The sequence below is a fragment of the Xylona heveae genome (assembly GCF_001619985.1).
Source record: "Xylona heveae TC161 unplaced genomic scaffold L228scaffold_10, whole genome shotgun sequence".
Lineage (NCBI taxonomy): Eukaryota > Fungi > Ascomycota > Xylonomycetes > Xylonales > Xylonaceae > Xylona > Xylona heveae.
Genome location: NW_017264202.1, coordinates 146,985 through 168,508, shown reverse-complemented (window position 1 = coordinate 168,508; position 21,524 = coordinate 146,985). Strand labels below are relative to the sequence as shown.

Genomic DNA, 21,524 nt, shown 5'->3' with positions numbered 1-21,524 from the left:
CAGCATCTGTCCTTCGACTAAAAGTCCTGCAGAACTAGGACACAAGAGTCTTCCAACTCGGAAAACAAGAAAAGTCTTGCGACGGTTTTTTTTTTCCAAAAATTCCCTCTCGATCCCGAAGGTACCAAGAAGAGCAGTCAACATTTAAGTAGTTTTCAACTAGCAAAAACACGATCTCGGACGAATCCTCACTGATACGCGTAATGCCCGTGCACTGGGATAGAGAAGAAAAAAAGGAAAAAGAAGAAGTGAAAAGAGGGGAGCGGGTTGAGGGGTTTATATAGCACGTAGCCGAGAAGAGGGTAACATGTTGGGAAGGATGCCAAGACTTGGGAAGTGGCCCGTTTAGGGTTGGATAGGATAGGCGACAACGCGAGAGGGTCGAGCCTGGCCCTGCTGGTTGCCTGAGAGAACGAGGGAAGCGAGAGGGCTGCACTATGAGGATATGTAAACCGCCGTATTAGAGACTGCGTTAGGAAGTCAAATAGGCTGCCGTAATGTGCTTCACCCTCACCCCTCCCACCATCAGGGGCACCTCGCACCCCCGGAGGGAACTCCTCAACCCTCGAACCCTGGGACTCAACTACAACCACAACACACGCACAAGCAGAGTGCCCTGCGGAAGCCACTCCGCGTCGTTTGCACGGCCGAGGGGGGCGAAGCTCTAGCACAACACAGTACTCTAAACGTATGCGGCACTTTATCTATTTCCCAGCCAGCAAAAATCTCTTAATCTGACCGGACTATACTCTGTAACAAGTTAAAGCTATAGAATACAATAAGGTATAGACGATTTCAAGGGAGTATGGAAATAAAAGGCATACTCCGTATACAATTTAGTGGGAAATGGAAATTCTCCGACCTCGATCTCGATCTCAATCTCGTATGATGTCAATCCTCCTCCCAGTCTCCCCTCGCTCCAACGGCCTCGAACGGGAGACCTCTACGCGGATTAAAGACACTGCTGGGTGAGATATCAATTACAAATACAGCGGTAAATTAAATAGCTATCAGAACAACAATTAAAGAAGGTTTTTGATACTCCAATGTTCCAGTGTTCCAGACAAAGGCAACCAGGGCATATAAAACCTAGAAGCATTGCGATCAAATACCCTATGGTAACTACCTTACCTACTGAACTTCATACGATGAATGTAGATCAACAATGTAACATGAAAAAATAAAAAATAAAAAATAAAAATAAAAATAAAAATAAAAATAAAAATCAATAAATCAAATCAAATCGAAATCGAGATCGAGATTGAACATACTACAGTATCATTTATTTTTGATTTTAATTCGTAACTAAGGACCATGAGAGCGTGGAATCATAAGGGCCACTGAAAGAGTTATCATGTCCCAAGACTATGGGAAGGTGACTCTCAAGTGCTGCAGCACGGACTTTAGCATGAGCGAGGAGAATCTCGGAAATGGTGGCTCAGAGGCTAGTGAGAGCCTCGAAAGTAGGATTCTGTGAAACCAAACCAAACCGAACCAAACCAAGCCAAGGATATTAAAAAAAAGGAAAGGGAAAAAAGTAATGGGGAAAAAAGAAAAAAAAAAAAAAAGGCATTGAAAAGAGAATAGAGTTGATCCTAGACACCACGCTCATGCGGACTTGTAAAATGTCCAATGATGAAATGAAGGGTACATAATGAGATAGGCAGAGCATGAAGCGTGATTGCGCAAGGTAAAAACAAGTCATACAACGACATCATTCATGGAGGGAGGAGCCAGTGTTACGGCGAGAAAAACAAGAGGTCGAGAAAGCCGAGAAAGTCGAGTCTCTGCAATGAAGACTAAAGGAAGAGAGAAAATGGATAAGCGGCAATGGTATTGCAAAAAGACAATGTCCACCGCATGACAAAAAAAAAAAAGACAATAGGGTATCGGGAAATAATATCGGCCAAGGACAAGGCGAGTGAAGCGTACTCCAAGGAGCATGTCCTTGTCGATTTAGAATAAAAGAGATGAGGATAGATAGTAGACAAATTCTTTGAAAAGCCCGAAAGGTCCCGAAAAGAAGACTATCAGACGAGCCGAATGGCCGGAAAAGTAAATGGCTTCAAGGACACAAGCCGAAGGAGAGCCAGGGTCGGATTCGACAGAGCTCAATCAAACTCAGGAAAAGAGAAGCGACGGAAAAGAACGAGAAAGAGGTGAAGAGATGAGCACTTCAAAGGTAAACTCTTGTTGCGCGCGACCCCTCTTTCCTCCCACCGACCGACGACTGACCCGGTCTAATCAGGCACCAACAGACGGGAACTTCCCGACACCTCCACGTGGAGAGTGACTGAATAGTTTGAAGCCTAAAATCCTCGGCAAGAAAGTTTGCGACGGTTATATTAAGCTCTTCTCTGGCTCGGACACCTCGAAAACCAAGTCTGATGTAGAAAGGTGAATATCTTTCATTGGAACTGTCGAGGGGAACCCGGAGCCGCAAAGGAAGAAAGGAAGCAACAAGCAAAAAGCTCAGCCCACAAGGCTGACGGGAAAACACAAGGCCGACGGGAAATAATTCCCGATAGGAGACAATTCCGTAATTTGCCTCGTCTGAAGTTGCAGTGTTTTGACATTGCATAGAAAAAACAGCACACTGATGAAATGCTCTTGGTTCAAGAACAAGTAAAGAGCATTGAGAACTGGACCGACCTGTGCCGGACTACTAATAGATCGAAAGATGAGCGAGCGGAGGTATTGGCATGTGGCCGGCACAACATTATCCTAATTCACCGCCTCACCAACCCCGACAACTATTTCCCTCGCCTTCTCCCGAGCAATGGTCGGCCCGGGAGCTGGTCGATCTTTCTCAACCTTGGCCAGCAAACTTCCCGGAGAAAATTGGCTTCGTTCGCGAAGGTCCAGCATGGGACCGTTTGCATGGGAACCGTCCATGACGCCGCGCCCGTGGCGGGAGCCGCCACGCGAGAGCGGCGTTTGCGCTAACAAGCCACCACCAGTGAACGGGTCCCTGGAGTCGTCACCAGAATCCAACTGTGGTTGTGTGGGGTCTGACTGCCTAGAATGGTGATGAGGATGATGATTGTTGTGATGCGGGGCTGAGCGGTGGTTTTGCGATTGTTGAATTTCGTGATGATGGCCAGTGCCGTTAGGCTGAGATCCAGCTCTATCTCTTCGCGACACCGTCGCGCGACGCTGGACGGAGTCGTCGGCGGTCCTCGGACGGCGCCATGTCGTTGCAGCCGGCACTTGAATCGCAACCTCAGCCGGATTATTCGCAATCTCGACAAGACCTCCGGCCGGCACGTGGTCGATGACAACGCCGCGCCCTTTGCGAGCATGCTGGGGCGGCTCTCGGTAAGCAGGGCTGAGGTCAACGAGAGGCTTCGGCATCTGTTTTTGCTGTCGGACAGACGGGCCACGCTTCAAGCCAGATCCATTTACGGAATCAGCGCGAGACCGGGTCGAGAGTGATCGACCCAAGCCAGAGGTTCCGACACCGTCTGCGTTTGAACTAGCTCCCACTGTCGTCGCCGCTGTCGTCGTCGCGTGGCCATTTTGAGCGGCGGCGGCGGCAGCTGCTCCTCCCGCCTTTGTCGCAGTCGTGGAATGCTCTCGACCGTCGGTGAGATCTTGGCTTCGTCGCTTCACTGCACCTATTGTGCCGGCTTCGCGGTCTTGCATAGCTTTCTGCCGCTGACTATAGGTTCGACCGAGCAAACCATTGGGTGCAAATGCAGAGTCTTCTTCGCTTTCAGAGTTCAGCGGACTCGCAAGCGAGGAGCCTCGTGGGCGGCTGGTCAGAGAATTGGTGCGTTCTACGAATCGGCTGGGAAACGAGACCGGAGGCGGACCATGCTGACGGAGCGACATGGCGCGATCATGCATCGCTTTTGTACTCATGGGGGCCTGAGGAACGCTCATCTCTTTCAATTGCGCAAGCGTCGATCGGCTTCGTGCCTCGACAATATGTGCGTCTCGTAAATCTAGTAACGGTCGAGCAACGCCGTCTGAACCTGCTGAACCTGCTGACTGAGGACGTTGATGCTCGCGTAGAGAATTGGACCGCCCGTTCACAAGCGCAATACCGGCAATCTTTTCGGAAGACTTGGGACTTGTTCTCCCCTCCCCCATGACGTTGACTAAGTACCAGCTTCTCCATTGCTGTACCCCTTTGTAAAAAGCCACCGCGAGCCTCTTGTCGTTTGTGCAGAGAAAGTGAATAAAATTTTCTTTGCTCAAAAACATGCTTGACTTCTGCTGGCTCTTGATGGCGTAGCAATACTTTTTGGGAGGTTTGAGCCGCTTTGAAAGTTGTCGAGCCGTTGGTTGGTAAATGTCAAAATCAGAAAGATGGCAGATGTTGACAGCGTCTTTGGATCCTTCCTTTTTGGCTGCAATCACTTGGCCATCTGACCGAATTGTGATGAATCGTTTGTCCCATTTTCCGGGCTTTTGAGAATGATATATATGAACAGTCATCTCCGCAGGTCGTGTGCGGGGAGCTGCTCGCACTTGAAGATCATCACTGTCCTCGTCGACACCAGCCGGAACGAGCACAAGGCTGTTCAAGGAGTCGGTGTCCCAAGAATTCAATATGTCGCGGATACGCTCATAGTTTCGAATAGGTCTCTCTAGCCCCAAGGGCTCAAAGCATTCTTTCATGAGAGCATTCTGAGGATGAACCTTTTGCGAGAAGCTGAACGCGGCTGAGTAGATGACATCTACAGCCGTTGTTGAAGGTGTCACGGAGATCATGGTCTCTGCTGGACCAAATCTGACGAGAACGGTCTGAATGTCATATTTTAGCTGAAAATCTCTAGCACAGAGCAAAGCGGGGAGGGAAAGAAAAAAAAAACTATAAGTGTTGATGTGCGGAACTACTCACCCTTTCGCCAGCATTGACCGCCGACACTGGTGCATCTATTCCTGGTCCCATTGCAGCGGTACTGGGATCCGCAGGCGCTTGGCTAGGCTTTTCAGTCACGTCTTTGTCACGCTTGGTAGGGAAGCAACTCGTAAGCATATCGTCGGCTTGAGAGGCAGATAAGTCTCGACGGGTATCCTCTGCAGTAAAAGAAGGCCGTTGCCTGCTGTCTGAACTCCTCCTCGACCTTGTCGAAGTCGACCTTGATATATGCTCCTTCGGTTGCCCACGAGAATGCATCACCCCATTCTGGTGTTGATTAGAGTGATTTTGAATTGGCCCTGCATCGCGTACTGCTACAGCCTGTCTTCCATGTGCTGTGGCTTCTTGAAGCCGATGGGACGCACCTCCTCCACCTCCTGCCTCTGCGTAGACCGCCCGTGCTTCTTCCTCGTTCGGCACAAAGGAGCGTGGGGTTTCCGGGGATGGCACCGTCGCCATTGACGGCCCAACTAGCGGCACCGCCTCGGACTGCTGCCCCCCAGTCCTTGTCGAAAAGCCGCCTGAAGCAGGCCTCGCGCCCCTCCGTCGGTATCGCGACATACTTCGCGCTATGGAATCTTTCCGTTGTGCTGCTAGCGAACCCATTCCAGTAGCCTGGGGGATCGACGATGATGCTGAAGAAGCCGCCATGGTCGCAGCTGAAGCGGCCACGGCCAAATTAGAGCAATGGTGGTGATGCAGAATAGTCTTTGAGGGGTCCCTCAATTCTCTAGCCTGCTCCTTCTGCACTCAAAGAATCGGACACGTACACACGCACGGACAGTCTGTCGCTTTTCTCTCGCGGTCCTCCTCTTTCTTCACCCTCCCCACACACTCAAGTCTGAATCCAAACGCCTTATTTGAACGATTGCGTTTCCCCGCAGTTTGGGAATGAGTCCAGGTGTGCACCGCTTCAATTTTTAACGTCAAGTTGAGTGATAAATTGGAAATTTCCAGGCGAGGCAATCAAAGAGATCTCCGATCCATGCCGGTGTTGACTCTGACGCAATCGTAATTTATTTCTCGCACGGGCAGGCGTCCTGGCGTCACAGAATGGAATCTGGGTACGGAGCGTCGATCGTCGGTTACTGACGTCGTGGGTCCCTCTGTTGAGCGAACAAGGATTCTTCTGGCGCTTGAGTGGGCTGTTTCAACGTCCTTCCTCTTTGGCCGCGCAGTAAGAGTAATAATATTAAAGCGCGGCACAGGAGAGTACCTCCTCACCAAGCCAGGCAGCCAAGGGTCCAACCGGCCGCTTCACTTCGTCAGCCCTACAAGGATGAACCTAATCGCAAGGCGTTAAAAATTCGTTCGCCTACTTTCCAGTGTCGATTTCACTCGTTCGTACGGTTTTGGAGTCGCCAAAAGATCAGATCGCCAGGGATGGAGTTCAGGGTAAAGGGTGTTTAACTGGCGCAAGAGAAAAGGCCAAGGCGGCGTGTGCGAACGAAGTGGGGACCTTTTTTTCTATTTTGAGAGCTTTCCTTGGGGTAAAACGTCGGTGGTGGAGCTTAGCACTACGGAGTACGGGAGAATATTTGATAATTATGGGGAGTGGGTGGGGGAGGAGGGATGTGCCTTCCCATCATCGCTTTAATAATGATACAATTTTAATTTGATCATTTTCAGGGTCGTGACTTGTCTTAAATATGGGCGCGTCTAAACCCCTCCGTCTGCACCCCCCCCCCCAATCTCTCCAAAGGCACGCGACCTGCAGTAGCGAACAGCAGAATCATGCGAGGGATCCGAGGAACGAGCCAGGGGAATTTCCTTGTTCGGCTCACTGAAAGAAGATGATGTTCATGCCTTGCCCCCATTCTCTCCCGCTGACCCATCACTACCCAACTGTATAGACGATGAAATACCCGTACCTAGGAATACTACCTACTTACCACTAGGATAAATGGCTATATCTTTTTCAAGCAGACAAGACAGCAGCCTTTTCACTTTTAAAAACAAAGAAAAAAGAGAAAACTTCAACATTTCAAGCGAATTAATCTATGAGAGGCGCTGCGCAGTACGATTCCAGAACACGGCAAAACCCTTGTTTCTCCGGCGCTAGACTAAATGCTTCATTCAGGTAAACAACATGCATGCAACGTTTCAAGTCGTGATAGGGCCCAACCTATTAATATCCTTCCCCCTGTCCTAGCATACAGAGATGCACAAAAATACCCCCCGGCAAATGTCCCCACGTCATTGATGCATAAATCATCTCCAGAGATCCTGTCGACTACTCTTCCGCGCATGACCCTTGCCAGAGCCGACAGTGCTGCCGTCGGCTTCGGTAGGTACTGCAAGGAATCCGCCAAAGCCATTTCCGACCACCACGCTGCGTCGTGCATCCCCGCCCCACTGCGGACTCAACTGTCCGCTCATCCGATGCGCACTCAATGGGGTAGTGATACTCGCACTACCTCGGCGACCGGGACCGACAGGCGGCGTGATTGAGGTGAAATTCCACTCCAGCTCGTCCAACCCCTTGCTGTAAATGTCCATCGTCTGCCGAAACCGTGGCCGCGGAGCGGCATCTCCGGCAAAAGCAGGACGAGGCGCCTCGAGCAAGAGGCTATCATGAAAATCAGTATATCGAACAAAAAGTGACCGGAGTGCTGGGAGGCAAGAAGCCAGGAGAGAGTGTGATAGGTATTGATAGTAGCCTTCATCCGCTCGATGCGCACCCTGCGCAACAGGTGGAGAGGTAATCTCGTAATGCAATGTGCGCAGACTGCGCGAAGCCATTAGAGGTATCTTCTCCTGGATCGGAAATGGGCGTGTCACTTCTTCGACAATGGAGAGCTGCGTCAGCCATGGCGCAGCGGCCAAGACAATGTGGAGCTCAGTTGGGAGGACTCCAGTGGAATTCAGTTGGAGTGTGTTAAAGATCTCCCGGGCCTCGGGGCGGGAAAGATACTGTCTCACACCATGTGCTGTTACGTTCGGTATCTCGTCGAGGCTGAGCTTCTGTAGCGCAGGGAAGGCGGGAAGCGCAGCGTTTGTTTGGAAAATGGAATCATCAAGCCATGGCAAGTCAACCAATTTCAATTCATGCAAAATGGGCAGCGAAGCCATGCCTTGCAGGAGCGTGCCTGGATCGACCACGATTCCGACCAACTCGAGCGCTTTGAGACCCTGCCAATATCGACCATGCCCTAATAATGTAAAGGAATGCTCTGAACCGACAGTGTACTTCATCTTCCTGATATCCCAGCAACGCGCTGCAAGCTCCTCACGAAGGGTCCGACAAGAGGGGTCGTCACTGTAGAAGCCTTCGGGAAGATCGACATATTGAAGGTTCGGCAACACGGATATTGTACGGGCAAGATCGGCCTTGCGCGTCTCTCGAGTCATGAATGGCATTTTAAGGTATTGCACAGTAACTGCGAGCCAAGGATTACCGCGCAGGGTGCGCGATAGCAGAGCCAGCCGCTGTCCTGGCGCATCGCCATCGTCGCCCTTTTTTCGTGAAAAGGATCGACGGTTCCGCTTCTCCGAAAGCTCAATCTCTTTTTCGCAATAATGGACGGGATCGATTCTAATGCTCCGATACCTTAATTACGATAACAGTTAGCTATGTACACGTATCCTTCAAGGTCGTCACGAGCTTACAGAAGCTTCTCTACCACTGGACGCCAGTCTCGGCAGACTGCAGCACAGTGTGCTAGATCGCGCATATCGCAGAGCATGCACCCATCCTCGATCATGGAATCTTCGCAAGCGTCATAGTTTTCATCCTGAGTATGGGGGCAGAGGAATAAAAAAATGGTCTCCAGCACGGCTGTCGGGAGCTTTGGGGCTGGGCGATGACTTCGAAACCCCGGGGTTGCAGGGTAATATCGATATGAATCATTCTCTCCGGCGGCCGCGGCGGCAGCTGCCTGCGCCTTGATTTTTGACTTGGACCGGATATGTTTGAGAAAGCCCATGATATTAGACAAAGATATTAAGAAATGGATATAGCTGTGCAAGTCCTCTCCGCTTGTCACTGAGGGGTTGTAGAGTCCTCTCTACTGGGTGTAGTAGTCAAGGAGGAGATGGCACAGAAAGCGAAAGGCAATCGTAAGGATAGAGCTTCGTGCACTTGCGTAGGCTGATGAAATGTATTTGAAGGAGAGCGGTTCACGGGTCCGTTATCTTGGGATGAGGGGTGAGGGCGACTAACACATGTGCACATTGAGCTCAGACACATGCATGCTGGGATGGGCCGGGTCAAGGATGTTGGAAAGTTAGGGATGCTTGAAATTGAAAAGTTCCCGGCTGATGCCACAAGTGGCAGAGATAGCAGGGTTTGTAGTCTAAAGATGAGCCGTTGGAGCGTTTTCTCCCTGGGTTGGATTTCCAGTGCCAGGAGTTCGCGAGGCAAAGCGTAGGTGTTTCAACAGGCGCCGCTAATAGCACTAGAATCGGGGCACCCAGTCAGCGAATCCGTCAGGAGCTCAGAGGCGGCATTGATTCTTCATTGCATAAGGGTACACGTTTTTGGTGCTTACCAGGGCAAAAGTGATTGCTCAGGAGGTGACTGATCGACCAGAGAGGGAGTAATTATGCCCAACTGGATGGCAGGGAGAGGAATAATGATTATCGTCGATCGAATGAAGGACCACTGGACCCTGAAACGTCAATAGTGGTCCTTTTGAGTGACCGTAGACGCATCAAATGCGCGTTTCTCCGCCCGAGCGGCCGATCCGCAAAGCTTAGTCAGCCGCGCATCCCCGCCAGAAATTTTCAACACTGCTTTTTTTTCTCACCACTCTATTTTCCAATCACATGGCATATACATTTTTCTCATGAAGCCGGGAATATTTCACTTCTTTTCTGTAGCTTTTGCGGGGATGTCTCACACAGCAAATTCAATGTGTCATTCCTGTGCGGATAATAACCTGTCTTATATGTGGCTTTTTTCCGAGGCATTGAACGTCCTCGGCAAGTATCTCCTCTCGTAAATGCATATAAGAGAATAACAGATTGGTCATTACAAAAGATAAGAAGGGAAGAGTGAGGTAAGAATAGTAAGAGCAAGATGACCCATGATTATCTGTTGTCTTTCTCTTCTGGCAGTAGACATAAGATCATGTGTCGCTGGAGCGGGAAGGAATATATTTGTACCTGAGCTTAGCCGAACTGGTCGCCGGTACGGGTACAGTGACTTACAGTTTGTCCCTTACCGTAGGAAGAGGGATAGTCATCCTCGTGCAGACCATGCAGCAGAGACGCGTCTTGCAAGGAGAAGCAAAAAAAGGGGAAAAGCAAAGTAACAAAAACAAAACCGAAAGCAAAACAAAGAAATTAGCTCACGTTTTGACACTGTTCTCATTGAGGCCCCAAGGTGACTTTGTCATTAAAAGCGATGCAGAACTGGACATGTTGCTCAGGTGAGAGAACGAAAAAAAGACTGGTCAGGGACAGGTACAAGGCGCCTAGTCCGAATTTTGTAGCGACGTGCCCTAGCGCCTCAATTTCTTTACCCAAGCACCTCAACTTCGTCCCTCGACCTTTGACCCTGATCGTGATCTCGAATTCGTGGCCTTTCACCCTCATCCTCCCCACAGCTCCTCTCCAGCTCTCCTCCCGTCTGATTAATCCTCCTCTTCCGACGACCATCTTTTCGGGTCTCGTTTGACAGGTACCAAATTTGTACTGTCTGCCGAGTGAGCACGAACCCCCCACACTCCAAAAGAGACGTCTTTTATTAGGAACTGTCCGCCAACCAAATTATCAACAGGTTCTCGTCAAGGAAAATTATAATAAAATTTGCCTGCCTATTTTTGGGTCGACATCTACAGGTCGCAAATCGTCGGAGTTACGGGGTGATTCTATCATCGTTCAGTCGTTCCTCGAAATCGTCTTTGAGACTCGATCGTGTCATTCGCGCAAAGAGAGATTCTGATCGTCCAGATTGGCGAAAGCATATTGGAAATTGAGCATGGCTACCGCGCAGGTTCCTCAGCCTAACCTCGACCGCTACGTGGTCATTCACGTGGCCACGACATGCGATGAGCATGGCGTTTATGTCACAAAGGACTCTGCTGAGGTCATTGAGCTTGGCTGGATCCTGCTCGATGCTAAAAGCTGCGAAGAGGTTAGCATGCGGCTCTTTTAGGCATTAAATAGATGCCATTGGACTGACCATTAATTTCCTATAGCTTCACCGCGAGAGCGTGCTCGTCAAGCCGGTGAACACTCCTATTACGCCTCTCTGCAGTAAGTTAGACTCTTTGACGAACGTTTTGCATATACTAGCCCAGTGGTCTTTGTCGAGGTCCTCGGGATTCATCTAAGGTCGACCTGAGCTTGAAGCTGACATTTCTGCGCGCCTTTCGCAGCGAGCCTTACTACCCTAACATGGGAGCACGTCCGCCAAGCCGCGACTTTCCGCGACGCTGTTAACCGCTTTGACGCCTTCGCCAACGAGCATCTCCTCTCCAACAATCTCGAGTTTGCCTTCGTAACCCTCGATTCCTGGGATCTTAGAGTGCAGCTCCCCCGTGAGGCTCGTGACAAGGCCGTTGTCCTCCCTCCGTACCTCCAGCACTCTCGGACATTCGACCTGCGGCCTGAGTACCAGCGCTGGCAGCAGCACCACCCCGAATCTCTCCCCTTCGGCCCCAGCTCGCTGGCAAACATTTGCGCTGCTTTGGAGGTGGAGCCCGTCCAATCTTCTGCTCCGATCAAGCACAACCTGCCCTTCCACCTGCAGGCGCTGGCGCCGGCTTCGCCTCGTCGTGCCATGGAGGAGGCCGTCACTCTAGCTAGAGTTTTGCGTGGTCTTATCCGCAAGTCTCAGCCTCCCCACGAGCACCCGGATGTGCTGACCCGTCCCCTCGATGCCCGCGCCGACGTCCGTGCGTTCTTGTCTGAGCGTTCCAAGGTCCTGCACATGAGTGGCCTTCCCCACGATACTACACAATCCGAGCTCGAGAGTTGGTTCACCCAGTTTGGTGGTCGTCCGATAGCCTTTTGGACTCTTCGAACTCCGGACCAGCATAAGCCCACCGGAACTGGTTTCGCTGTTTTCTCTTCCCACGAGGAGGTAGGTCTTTCCTGCAGAAAGAGGAGTCCCTGGAGGATGAAAATTTCTCCCATGTTTGAAAACAAAAGACTAAACCATCTGGAATCTGAATGTAGGCGGCCGAGAGCCTTTGCATGAACGGTCGAGCATTGAACGAAAAGGCAATTGAGGTGTCCCCTTCTTCGAGCCGAGTCCTCGATCGTGCCGCCGAGATCCTTACTCCCTTTCCCCCGAGCAAGAACCGACCGAGACCTGGCGACTGGACCTGCCCTTCGTGCGGTTTCTCCAACTTCCAACGTCGTACTGCCTGTTTCCGATGCTCCTTCCCCGCCATGTCGTCTGGCCCTGCCGGCGACCCTATGGGTTTCCCTAGCTTCCCCTACGGTCCGCCATCCATGATGGCGCCACACCATCACCACCATCACATGGGCCACGGCCATGGTATGGGACACTCGCGCATGGGCGGCAGCGGTGGCATGGTTCCCTTCCGGGCTGGTGACTGGAAGTGCGGCTCCGAGGGTTGCGGCTACCACAACTTTGCCAAGAATGTCAGCTGCCTTCGCTGCGGTGCCAGCCGTGCTGGCGCTGCTGTCGTTGCTGATTCGGCTTTCCCATCTCCCATTGATGCTGCTGCTGCCGCTGCCGCCGCGGCTTACGGCATGGGACCTCCGTCAGTTGCCGGCACACCTGGTCCTGGTGCTTTTGCCGGTGCCGGTAATGCCTTCGGCGCTGGCGCCTTCCCCGGCCAGCAGTTCGCTGGACCGCCCAGCACCTATGGTCTACCCTCGGCCCTTGGCGGCGCAACCGCTGCGCCTTACCCATCGTTGAACACTCAGTTCAACTCTCCGGCCGCTCCCGCCGGCGGTCTTCAATCTGCTGGTCCCTTTGACAGCCGTGCTGCTGAGGCAGCATTCTCGTCTGCTGGCCCCGGTCCGGCCTCTGCGGGAGCGTCCAATGGCGGTTTCTACTCGATGGATGGAGGTTCAGATCCCTTCTCCTTCCTGTCGACTGGCCTCGGTGGTCTCACCATGAGCGACGATGCCCGTCGGGATCGGATCAATGGCACGACGACTACGGGCAAGTCTCCCGCGTAAGTGATGAGGCTATTGTCCTAACGCAGAAAACGCTATCTCGACTATTTTTCGTATCTAATCCCACTTGTGGGCTCTTTGGTTGCTGTCTAGATGGGAACGGTGCACTTAGGAAGAACGCCGAACACCACTAAGGTCGACAAACCTCCTAAGTGTTTACCTCTTATCATGTACAATTTTTATTTATCTCCCACACCCTACAGCAGAGCGGAAACGGAAACGGAGTCGAGTCCAAAACGCACTTGTGTTAATTGTCAAATTCGTCCTTTTCTTTTTTAATTCTTCATGCGCACGGCAAACGGCAAAAGCTCTGGCCTGTTCGGATATGGGTAGCGATGGAATAAGGATGAATGGGTTGCAATGTTCGTAAGACGGATGAGAAAAAAAATCATGTTGGACCACCTGTTGCATTTTATTTTCTGTGTCGGGCCATATTTTAAGCGGGCGTGGGAGGTAAGGTGCGTGGACGGATGGCTGGTTGGCTGGCTGGCTGGGCTCTTTACGGTGCCTTGTGGATTTGTTTAAACTTTCCTTTCTTCATTTCACCTTGTTAAACATCTTTATATTTGCCCCCCTTTTTTCTCTATTTCGTCTTCTTTTCGATTTACCACTTCTTACATTTCTTCTCAACATCTGGTGGAGTTTTCTTAAAACATTCTCTTAACCATTCGCATTTAAGAGGATTGGGCATGCAGGCGGGCAGTTAGGCAGGCTGGATGGCTGGATGGCAAAAAGTCATGGGTGCATGTTGTGTCATTGTATCATTTATTTCATGGATGGATAATGATGCATCGTGTAGCGCGCGTGTCGTTTTCGTTTTTATGGACAGGATACTGTGATAGGGTACGGTACAAGCGTTGGTCAGATGGGCATTGCAGCACCAATTCGAGAAGAATATCATTTATTTGAATTTTCGCCCTTTTACTAGAATTTCATTCATTCCTTATATATGCGCCGCTCGTTGTTGTAATTTCTTGGGGCTTTTATTGCCTTGGAATTCTGTAATGGCAGAAATCATACCCTCGAGAGGAACATATTGGATACATGCTCTCGATACGCCGATCCCAGTCGCACTCTTAACCAGATCTGAATTATCAACAAGCCTCGTACATGTCATTCAGACTCCTCCCTGGACTCAAATAACTCAGCAACGCATCAATTTGGCCCTCCATTTCCTTCATCTCGGTCTCCAAATCGATCTTCCTCCTTCCCTCTTTTCTTTTCCCCCTTCAGTGTCCAGCAACGATGCAAATTCATCACCGCGTAAGATTGTCCCGTGGTTACGCTCAGAATAATTGCCTTCACTGCCATTACGCCAAACTCTATAATTTTACAAATTTACTCATCTTCACTATCAACATCTAGGCAACAGCAGCAAATTCGCAATACCATCACCGATTCACCGATCCACTGTTCATACCTAACCAGCACTGGGAATGCATACGGCAGGGGAGAGGGAGCCGGGTATAAATGCCAAAGGAACCCCCACCTGAGTCTTATCCTTTTCTTTCTCTCGGCGTGCTGCTGACTTCAGTCTTTCATGGTCCAAGATACGAACGCTTCAAGCCCTAAAGTTTCTTTTCCTATCAATTCCATAATTCTTAATGGTCAACATATCAACCTATTTGGCTTCATTCTCGGGAAATGCCATTGTTGGCTTAGCTATACTTGTCAAATAATCTTCACTCAGCAAACTCAATTCATCGGTGCTGGTTGGAATGTCCGTATGCCATTGCATTTTGTACATCAAGTTTTTTTATTTTGAAAATTGAGCAGTACAACCTAACAACTAAGGGTATAAGCGTCACTTGCTGTAATTATTTCAGGCTGCAGCGTAAGTTGAAATAACGTCTATTGCTAGAACTGGTTGCTAAGCTCGTTTAGGATGACAAGAGGGTCACTTTTCTAACGGCAGCAGCACTCCGAAAGCATGTTATTAACTCCCGGGCGTCAGTAGCCATTAGTGAGCGTCTAATCTAACGGGCAAGCTGAAAATGTGACGGTTGGATCAGAACCCGGATACCCGCTACAGCTAAACCCCTTAGCAGTGATGCCAAGTTCCGAGACGGCGAAGGAAACAGCTACCGGTAAAATGTATCAGGTTTATGAGCGCTAATGAAATATAACTTGATTAACTTCAATTCAAGCGTGGAAGCAAGAGTCATCAATTTGGATGGAAATGCACTCACGACCAGCGCCGGACACTTTCTTTCTTCAAAGTGCTCAAAGTCTTGGGTTCAACTTTTTGTCTCTAGCTGGACAAGGTGACAATTGTGAGGAAGCGGACCTTGATCCTAACTACGCCCAGATCGACAAGCTGAGACTATCTTCCGATCCAGCATTGTTATATCAACCTTATCCAACAGAAAAAGTCGCAAACAAGACGAGCAGATGGTCCCTGGAAATGGTTCCTCTCTCCTTCAGGACACCTTTCATCCGTTCATATGCTGTCAATTACTGAGGATCAAATCTCTCTATCCACTTTCCCGTAAATACTTGGAAAATCTTTGATACCTCTTCTCTGAAGCACCACCTCATCAATTCTGCTAATCAGTACATTCCGCCTGCCAGAAATTCAAGATTCGAGCATCAGAACTATGCGAAGCAAATTTGGGGTGGACGGAAATTTAGAGCTCCTTGAATATGCTTCAGAAGCCCACAAGAGCTGAATAAAACTCTGGAAAGTTAAAGTGAACTGTTCGAATATATCTCAAGAGGTTTCTGTCTCAATCTCGAGGCCGCAGGTAAAACAAATCAACAAACCATCAAATCTGACATGTACACTACCGGATCCTGGGGCCTGGGCAGCAGATACACAGGAGTCTGGACATCCTACTCAAACAATTTACTAATGCTTTACGAGATAAAAGAATCTATGTTTCAACTTCAGGCAGGCTGACATCGATCAAGCTGAGATACCGGAAGAGCTTCTAAGCCAAGAGACATTTGAGTAGCAACCAGCCCGGAGGTGGGACACAAGAGGCTCCCGCGAGCAACCTAGAAGATTTTTTGGTTCCTCAAGAAACTGGAAGAAACTTCTCGCGGATTCCAGTGCAGCTCTGCTTCCACTTCTGGGTCGGCATAACATTACTTTGTTAACACTGGGAGAGAACTGACAGAAGCCAAAACGCCTAGGGACAAATATCCCCTGCCGCTAATCCGGGACACCTTAGACCCGCCTGAGCAAGGCGCGGTAATACACCAATCTCGACATCATTGCTGCCTACGACCAGCTCAGAATGGCTGAAGGTGAGAACGGAAGACAGCATTCCGGACCTGCTATGGATTATTCGAATCGCTAGTTATGCCCTTTGGTCTGTGTGGCGCGCCAGCTTCCTTTCAACATTTCATAGATGGCATTCTGAGAGAGTACCTTGATGTATTCTGCACGGCTTATCTGGATGACATCCTTGTTTACAGCTATGACCTAGAGACACACCGGAAGCATGTTCAGAAAGTCTTAGCTGCCTTACAGGCTGCTGCTTTTTACAATATTATGTGGCATTTTCAATGAGATCTCTCTTTATGAGGGACAAATTGCATTCCTAAGAGCCGAAAAAATAACGAGGGATTATATACTACAGTGAGTACAGCTAGTGCTCCTTGTTCACCTCTCTGACGAGGGGCTCCATTTTTTTCATGGTTTATAACCCTAAGACACAGACAGAGGACTGACCAGAAGCTATGCCACTACCATGCAGCGTGACTGCATGTTAAGTAACAAGATTATTTACAAAAGCTGGACCAATATGGAAAAACTATAGTAAGCTGGGTGCTTTACATCGACCACGGTTGTTACATGGTTTATTATGGACACTCCGCCGGTATATGCGCATGACCATCGTTCTTGATGTTTATATTGCGTCACGATAGCTCTCCATTGCAATACAGCTTCCTATCACCTACTTATCTGACCCTTATGTTCCACCACGGTGCGGCCTCACCTTAGCTAAATTGCTAGGTCAATTTCGGGAACATGAAGTGGTCTGCCCACAAGGAAACGTCGTCAAGCTCCTGCCCCCTAATCTTAGCTTTACTGTCCCTGATGATTGTTTCTGCCCTGCCATGCCAGCAGAGGCTGTGATGAAACCATCTGTACCAAAAAAAGAATCAAAACCTCTGCAAGATACCCATGGGTATCCAAGGTGGTACCATGGTCCATATGTGCATTTGTACCTCAGATGTTAAGGCCTTCTTATGGCACCCCGCTGGCTTACCTAGCGTAGGATTACATGACCGAGAGCTCACATATATTCATAGCCTCCGTCATAGTTTAGCAATCCAGCTTCATCTTCTTCTATCTTCTTTCTGCTTGTGGCATCACCACCATTCAACCCGTAGCCATGTCACAACATCAGAGGATGGTGTAGAATACCAGATGGTTAATGATTCTAGATACATTACTCTAGAGCATAGCATTTATTAGTTTGATATGTTTAGAACAAGAAATAAATGTCGTGAGGCTGTGGATAAGGCACAGGATGGCCATCAAGAATGGTGTCATCACAAGATGGAGAAATTTACAATGGCTCAATGAGTTTGGGTCAAAGTACAGGCTGAGTAGGAATGAAGCTGTATCCTGGCTCTTCTGTCTTCTACTCACCTTCCCATCAATGATTTTTCTCCCAAAAGTTATACACTGGCACTATCTGAAAAGGACATTGATAATCTCGTTCATAAACACTGCAATATCACGGCGGCGCCTAAGTGCAAGCAACAACAAACTGAAATTATCAACCTGATCTAAAACGACGATTGCTTTCATATAATGGTTGCTTTAGCTTAGCTATATAGCAGGTAGTGTTACGCTGTATGCTGGCTACGTTGCTTCCTTGCCCTATGGGCTATTGCCGTATTATTTTTTATCTCTACCATAGGGCCGATGGCTTTTCTTGTCAACCGGCATATTGCTGCGCATCGACCACAGCTCTCACACGGCTGCTTAGCTCCTACATATATAGCTGGCAGACCACACGATCCTGGAGAATTCAAGCCTTTTACATTATAGATTTCTGACCCAACAGTCTTCCACGTCATATCCACAACAAGTGTTAATACTTAATAAGAGTATAGAAGAATCGCCTGTAAAAGAAAATAGTACTCGAGAAGTTGAGATTAGAAACAGCAAGGACTCATGGAAATGCAGCACATGGTGACTTTTTTCAAGAAGTGAAAGTGACGATTAACTGGTTCCTTGGGCCCCATTCGGTACTTCTGTTTGGTTTTACCACTTGAGAGTATTGGTGAATGTAATGGCTGGAGCCACGGAGAATACACGTAGCCAAAAATACCTCCCCCCCCTCCCCCACACCACCACGCCGCCACGTGCTTCCCATGCTCTCTATTCCACGCAGTAAATAGGGTGTCTGGACTCTTGATCACGGCCCTTGGACACTGTGATGTCACTGCTTCTCATCTGACGCGTCTTCCTTTATTTATTCGAAGGAAATGTCAGAGTTCAAAAGTGGTAGACGTCCGACGAAAAACAAAAGAATTGCCTGTATAGGCAATCGATACGCCAAAAGCGCGCGTGGACCCTGAAAAGGACCCTGCAGATATCCTGGAGCTAGTGATGTCAGGCTAAGGCGCTCAGTGCACGTGGAAAGGCAGTGTGGAAGCCGTTTGCCATAACCTTAAACTTTGAGACGTCTGACGGAAATGCTGAAAATTCGAAATAGGAAGTGACGGGGCTATAGGAGTTCAAAGAGCAGTGACATCATCTATCACGTCCAGCGCGCGTCGACACGTCTTCCCAGGAAGCAGTTCTGAAGTTGCTGAAGTTGTAGACGTCCAACGACAGTTGCGATTTCCTATTCGAGCTTTTCACGCGCATATTTGCTCCAAGAGACGCTGAAATGCGTGGCGTCATCGCAACACGAAGCAGACACGCCGACACGTCTCCCTGAGAGCAGTTCCTGAGGTTGCAGAGTTGGTAGACGTCCAACGACAATTGTGATTTCCTATTCGGAGTCTTCACATGTGAAATGATGCTCTAGAGCACGGGAAGACGTGATGTCATCTATACACGTTCAGCGCGCGTCTACACGTCTCCCCAGGAAGCAGTTCTGAAGTTGTAAGATCGGTAGACGTCCGACGAAGTTTGAAGACTGCCGGATTGGGAAATCCGCAGCCGGGAACGCGAACGAATTAGAGGACGGGACATGGTTGAGAATTCACTGTAAAAGTTGAATTTAGCGCCGAGCGCGGGAGTCTGTGAATATGTGAAGAGACGACATTGCGATCAAAGACGATGAAAATGGTGGGATCGTAGAAACTGGGTCAACTCCGAGAAAGATGTCATCATTGCAAACTGGTTCAACACTTCTATCTATCATGAACATGAGAAAGGCCGGAAATATATACAAATATAAAAGATATAAAACCAAATTTTCAAGGTCTCGGTTTATCGGCGGTAGGCCTTGAGCTCGCGTCTCCTGTTTGGCGTTGGGAAAATAATTAGCATGGGCTCTGATCAATCATTTCATAACCGGATAGAGGCGGCAAAGGGAAAATAGAATTCGTCAAATTCAGCAGGAACAACATACCACCAGTCCTTAAAGTCAACGGCATGGACGGGGATACCGAGATCCTTCAACGCCTTTGTAGACAAATGGCAATCATACGGCCGCTGGACAGCAGCGTTGGGGTCATTACCCTCCTTGTTCGCAACCATAGCGTCCTCGGTCAAAGGAAGACCCAAAATCTCTGCAAAAAGCTTGCACATCTCGTACTTTGTAAATTGCTCTTCAGCCGAGAATTGCAGCACAGTTGGGAGCTTCGCGCGGTCCGCGTCGGGAGTCTCAACAGAATATTTCTTCGCAATGTCCTGACATACACGAGCAACATCCTCGGTGTTTGTTGGGAATCGTAAAGCCCAATCATCCATCTTGGTAGCTTTAGTGCTAGTCTCGCCCTTGCCTTGGGCCAAGGCATGCGCCTCCGCCTTGTCGACAGCTTCCAGAAGGACGTTCACAGCACTTTCCTTGGGTTCAAACGCAGAGCCATACAGCACAGGCACACGCAGAACAACGCCCAGTCCTGTGCCTTTGGTTGCCTCAAGAATTGCCTCCTCGCCATCAAGCTTGGTCTGGCCGTAGAAGTTCGTGGGACCAGTCTTAGCGTCATTTTGGTAAGGCGCCTCACCGGGCTTGCCGGAAAAGACGTAATCTGTGGAAATATAGATTAAGAAGATTTTGCGCGAGGCAGCGGCTTCAGCGAGGGCGCGTGAAGCTGCCACGTTCAATGCTCGGGTGCCTTCGGGGTCCGCGTCACACTTGTCAGGGAAGCGGTTGGCAGCACCTATCGACAAATTAGTATGGGATCTACTAATCTGAATGCATTCGTTCAAGCTATTTCAAAATTTGTTTCGGAAGAGAAGATCGGAAGCGGATGTGAAATCTCACGTACAATGGACAATGACTTGCGGCCTTGTAATATAGAGTCAGCGGGAAGCTCCAAAGCAAAATATATGCGCGTATTTCGAAAGAGATATATATACATACTTGGCTTCATCCAATGCCCTCTTAACCTCCTCTGTATTACCCAAGTCTACCTTTAGGATTGACGGAGGATTCGCACGAGTGAAGCCCGTTCCGATGGTGATCCATCCTGCATGCTGGAAAGCCTTGAAGACTTGGCGACCAAGTAAACCAGTCGCACCGGTGATTAGAGCAGTTTGAGGCATCGTGATTGATATTCGTTGACGAGCGAAAATTCTGTTATTTACCAGCAAGCTTGCTAGAAATGAGATGTTGTTGACAGTCGAGGGGCTGGGTTGGGCTCGGTTGGTGGGGTGGAGGGGTCCCTTGGCTCGGCGTGATGCAATTGCGGTTGCGTCAGTCTCGGCGACAGAAAGGTTCCTGCAACACAAGGACTGAGCAAAGGCACAAACAATAGATAATAGTCGCCACCAGCCATCAAGCTCTTTTCATCATCCATTCAGAATTATATAATGCTATAACCTTTCTCGAACCTTCCCTCATTCTTCAGCGTTCTTCCAAAATTTTAAAACATTCCCAGTGTCAAAGAGGTAAACCGGCGCATTGCTTTGAGAACATCCCACTTGCAATCATAATATTCAGTGCTCCACGATCAAATCCACCGATTGCAGCGGAAGGGGACAAGACTGACAATATTAAAAAGGAGAGGCACTGTCCTATGCAACTTCTGGAGTTCGACCCTGTCTGCAATTATTGTATTCTCGTCCGAATAAATGAGCGCTTAATGCGTCAATCTTAGCATTTCAAGGTGGCCAGAGAGTATGATGTTTCGATACCGCAACAGTATCAACAGTGAGAGTGAGAGATTAGTATCGTCTCTGCGCCATCTTGGGGCATGCGTCTCATCCTGTATGAATTACAAGCACTTCAAACACGAGAATGCGATATGATATATATATAACCTGCTTGAGATTGAACTGGAGCACAGTATCTTGCGGGGGTGCAACATGCGATCCATGATTTCCCTCCCTTCCAGTGAAGATATTTGACAAAGCCACATCAGACCGACTAGAAGAGCATCGCGCAAATCCTACAGCTATAGAGTCTATAATGAT

General features: G+C 49.3%; 4 protein-coding genes across 4 annotated transcripts; 1 reads left to right on the top strand and 3 right to left on the bottom strand.

Moving 5' to 3' along the window:
- Positions 1-2,724: 2,724 nt before the first annotated feature.
- On the bottom strand, positions 2,725-5,521 carry L228DRAFT_270285 (hypothetical protein; the record flags this gene model as incomplete). The annotated part of the gene is made up of 2 exons (XM_018335394.1): positions 2,725-4,752; positions 4,850-5,521. 2 exons carry the CDS (start codon positions 5,519-5,521, stop codon positions 2,725-2,727), a joined length of 2,700 nt encoding a protein of 899 aa, XP_018185747.1.
- Positions 5,522-7,081: 1,560 nt separating this feature from the next.
- On the bottom strand, positions 7,082-8,796 carry L228DRAFT_270284 (hypothetical protein; the record flags this gene model as incomplete). The annotated part of the gene is made up of 2 exons (XM_018335393.1): positions 7,082-8,420; positions 8,480-8,796. The coding sequence occupies 2 exons, from the start codon at positions 8,794-8,796 to the stop codon at positions 7,082-7,084; spliced, it is 1,656 nt and encodes a 551-aa protein (XP_018185746.1).
- A 1,846-nt stretch (positions 8,797-10,642) lies between these two features.
- Positions 10,643-13,063, top strand: L228DRAFT_23943 (hypothetical protein). Its single transcript, XM_018331146.1, has 4 exons — positions 10,643-10,949; positions 11,014-11,071; positions 11,194-11,900; positions 11,996-13,063. The coding sequence occupies exons 1-4, from the start codon at positions 10,794-10,796 to the stop codon at positions 12,971-12,973; spliced, it is 1,899 nt and encodes a 632-aa protein (XP_018185745.1). The 5' UTR covers positions 10,643-10,793; the 3' UTR covers positions 12,974-13,063.
- A 6,310-nt stretch (positions 13,064-19,373) lies between these two features.
- L228DRAFT_253958 (RmlD substrate binding domain-containing protein) lies at positions 19,374-20,654 on the bottom strand (the record flags this gene model as incomplete). Its single annotated transcript, XM_018333791.1, has 4 exons — positions 19,374-19,404; positions 19,516-20,269; positions 20,378-20,397; positions 20,473-20,654. 4 exons carry the CDS (start codon positions 20,652-20,654, stop codon positions 19,374-19,376), a joined length of 987 nt encoding a protein of 328 aa, XP_018185744.1.
- Positions 20,655-21,524: the final 870 nt, after the last annotated feature.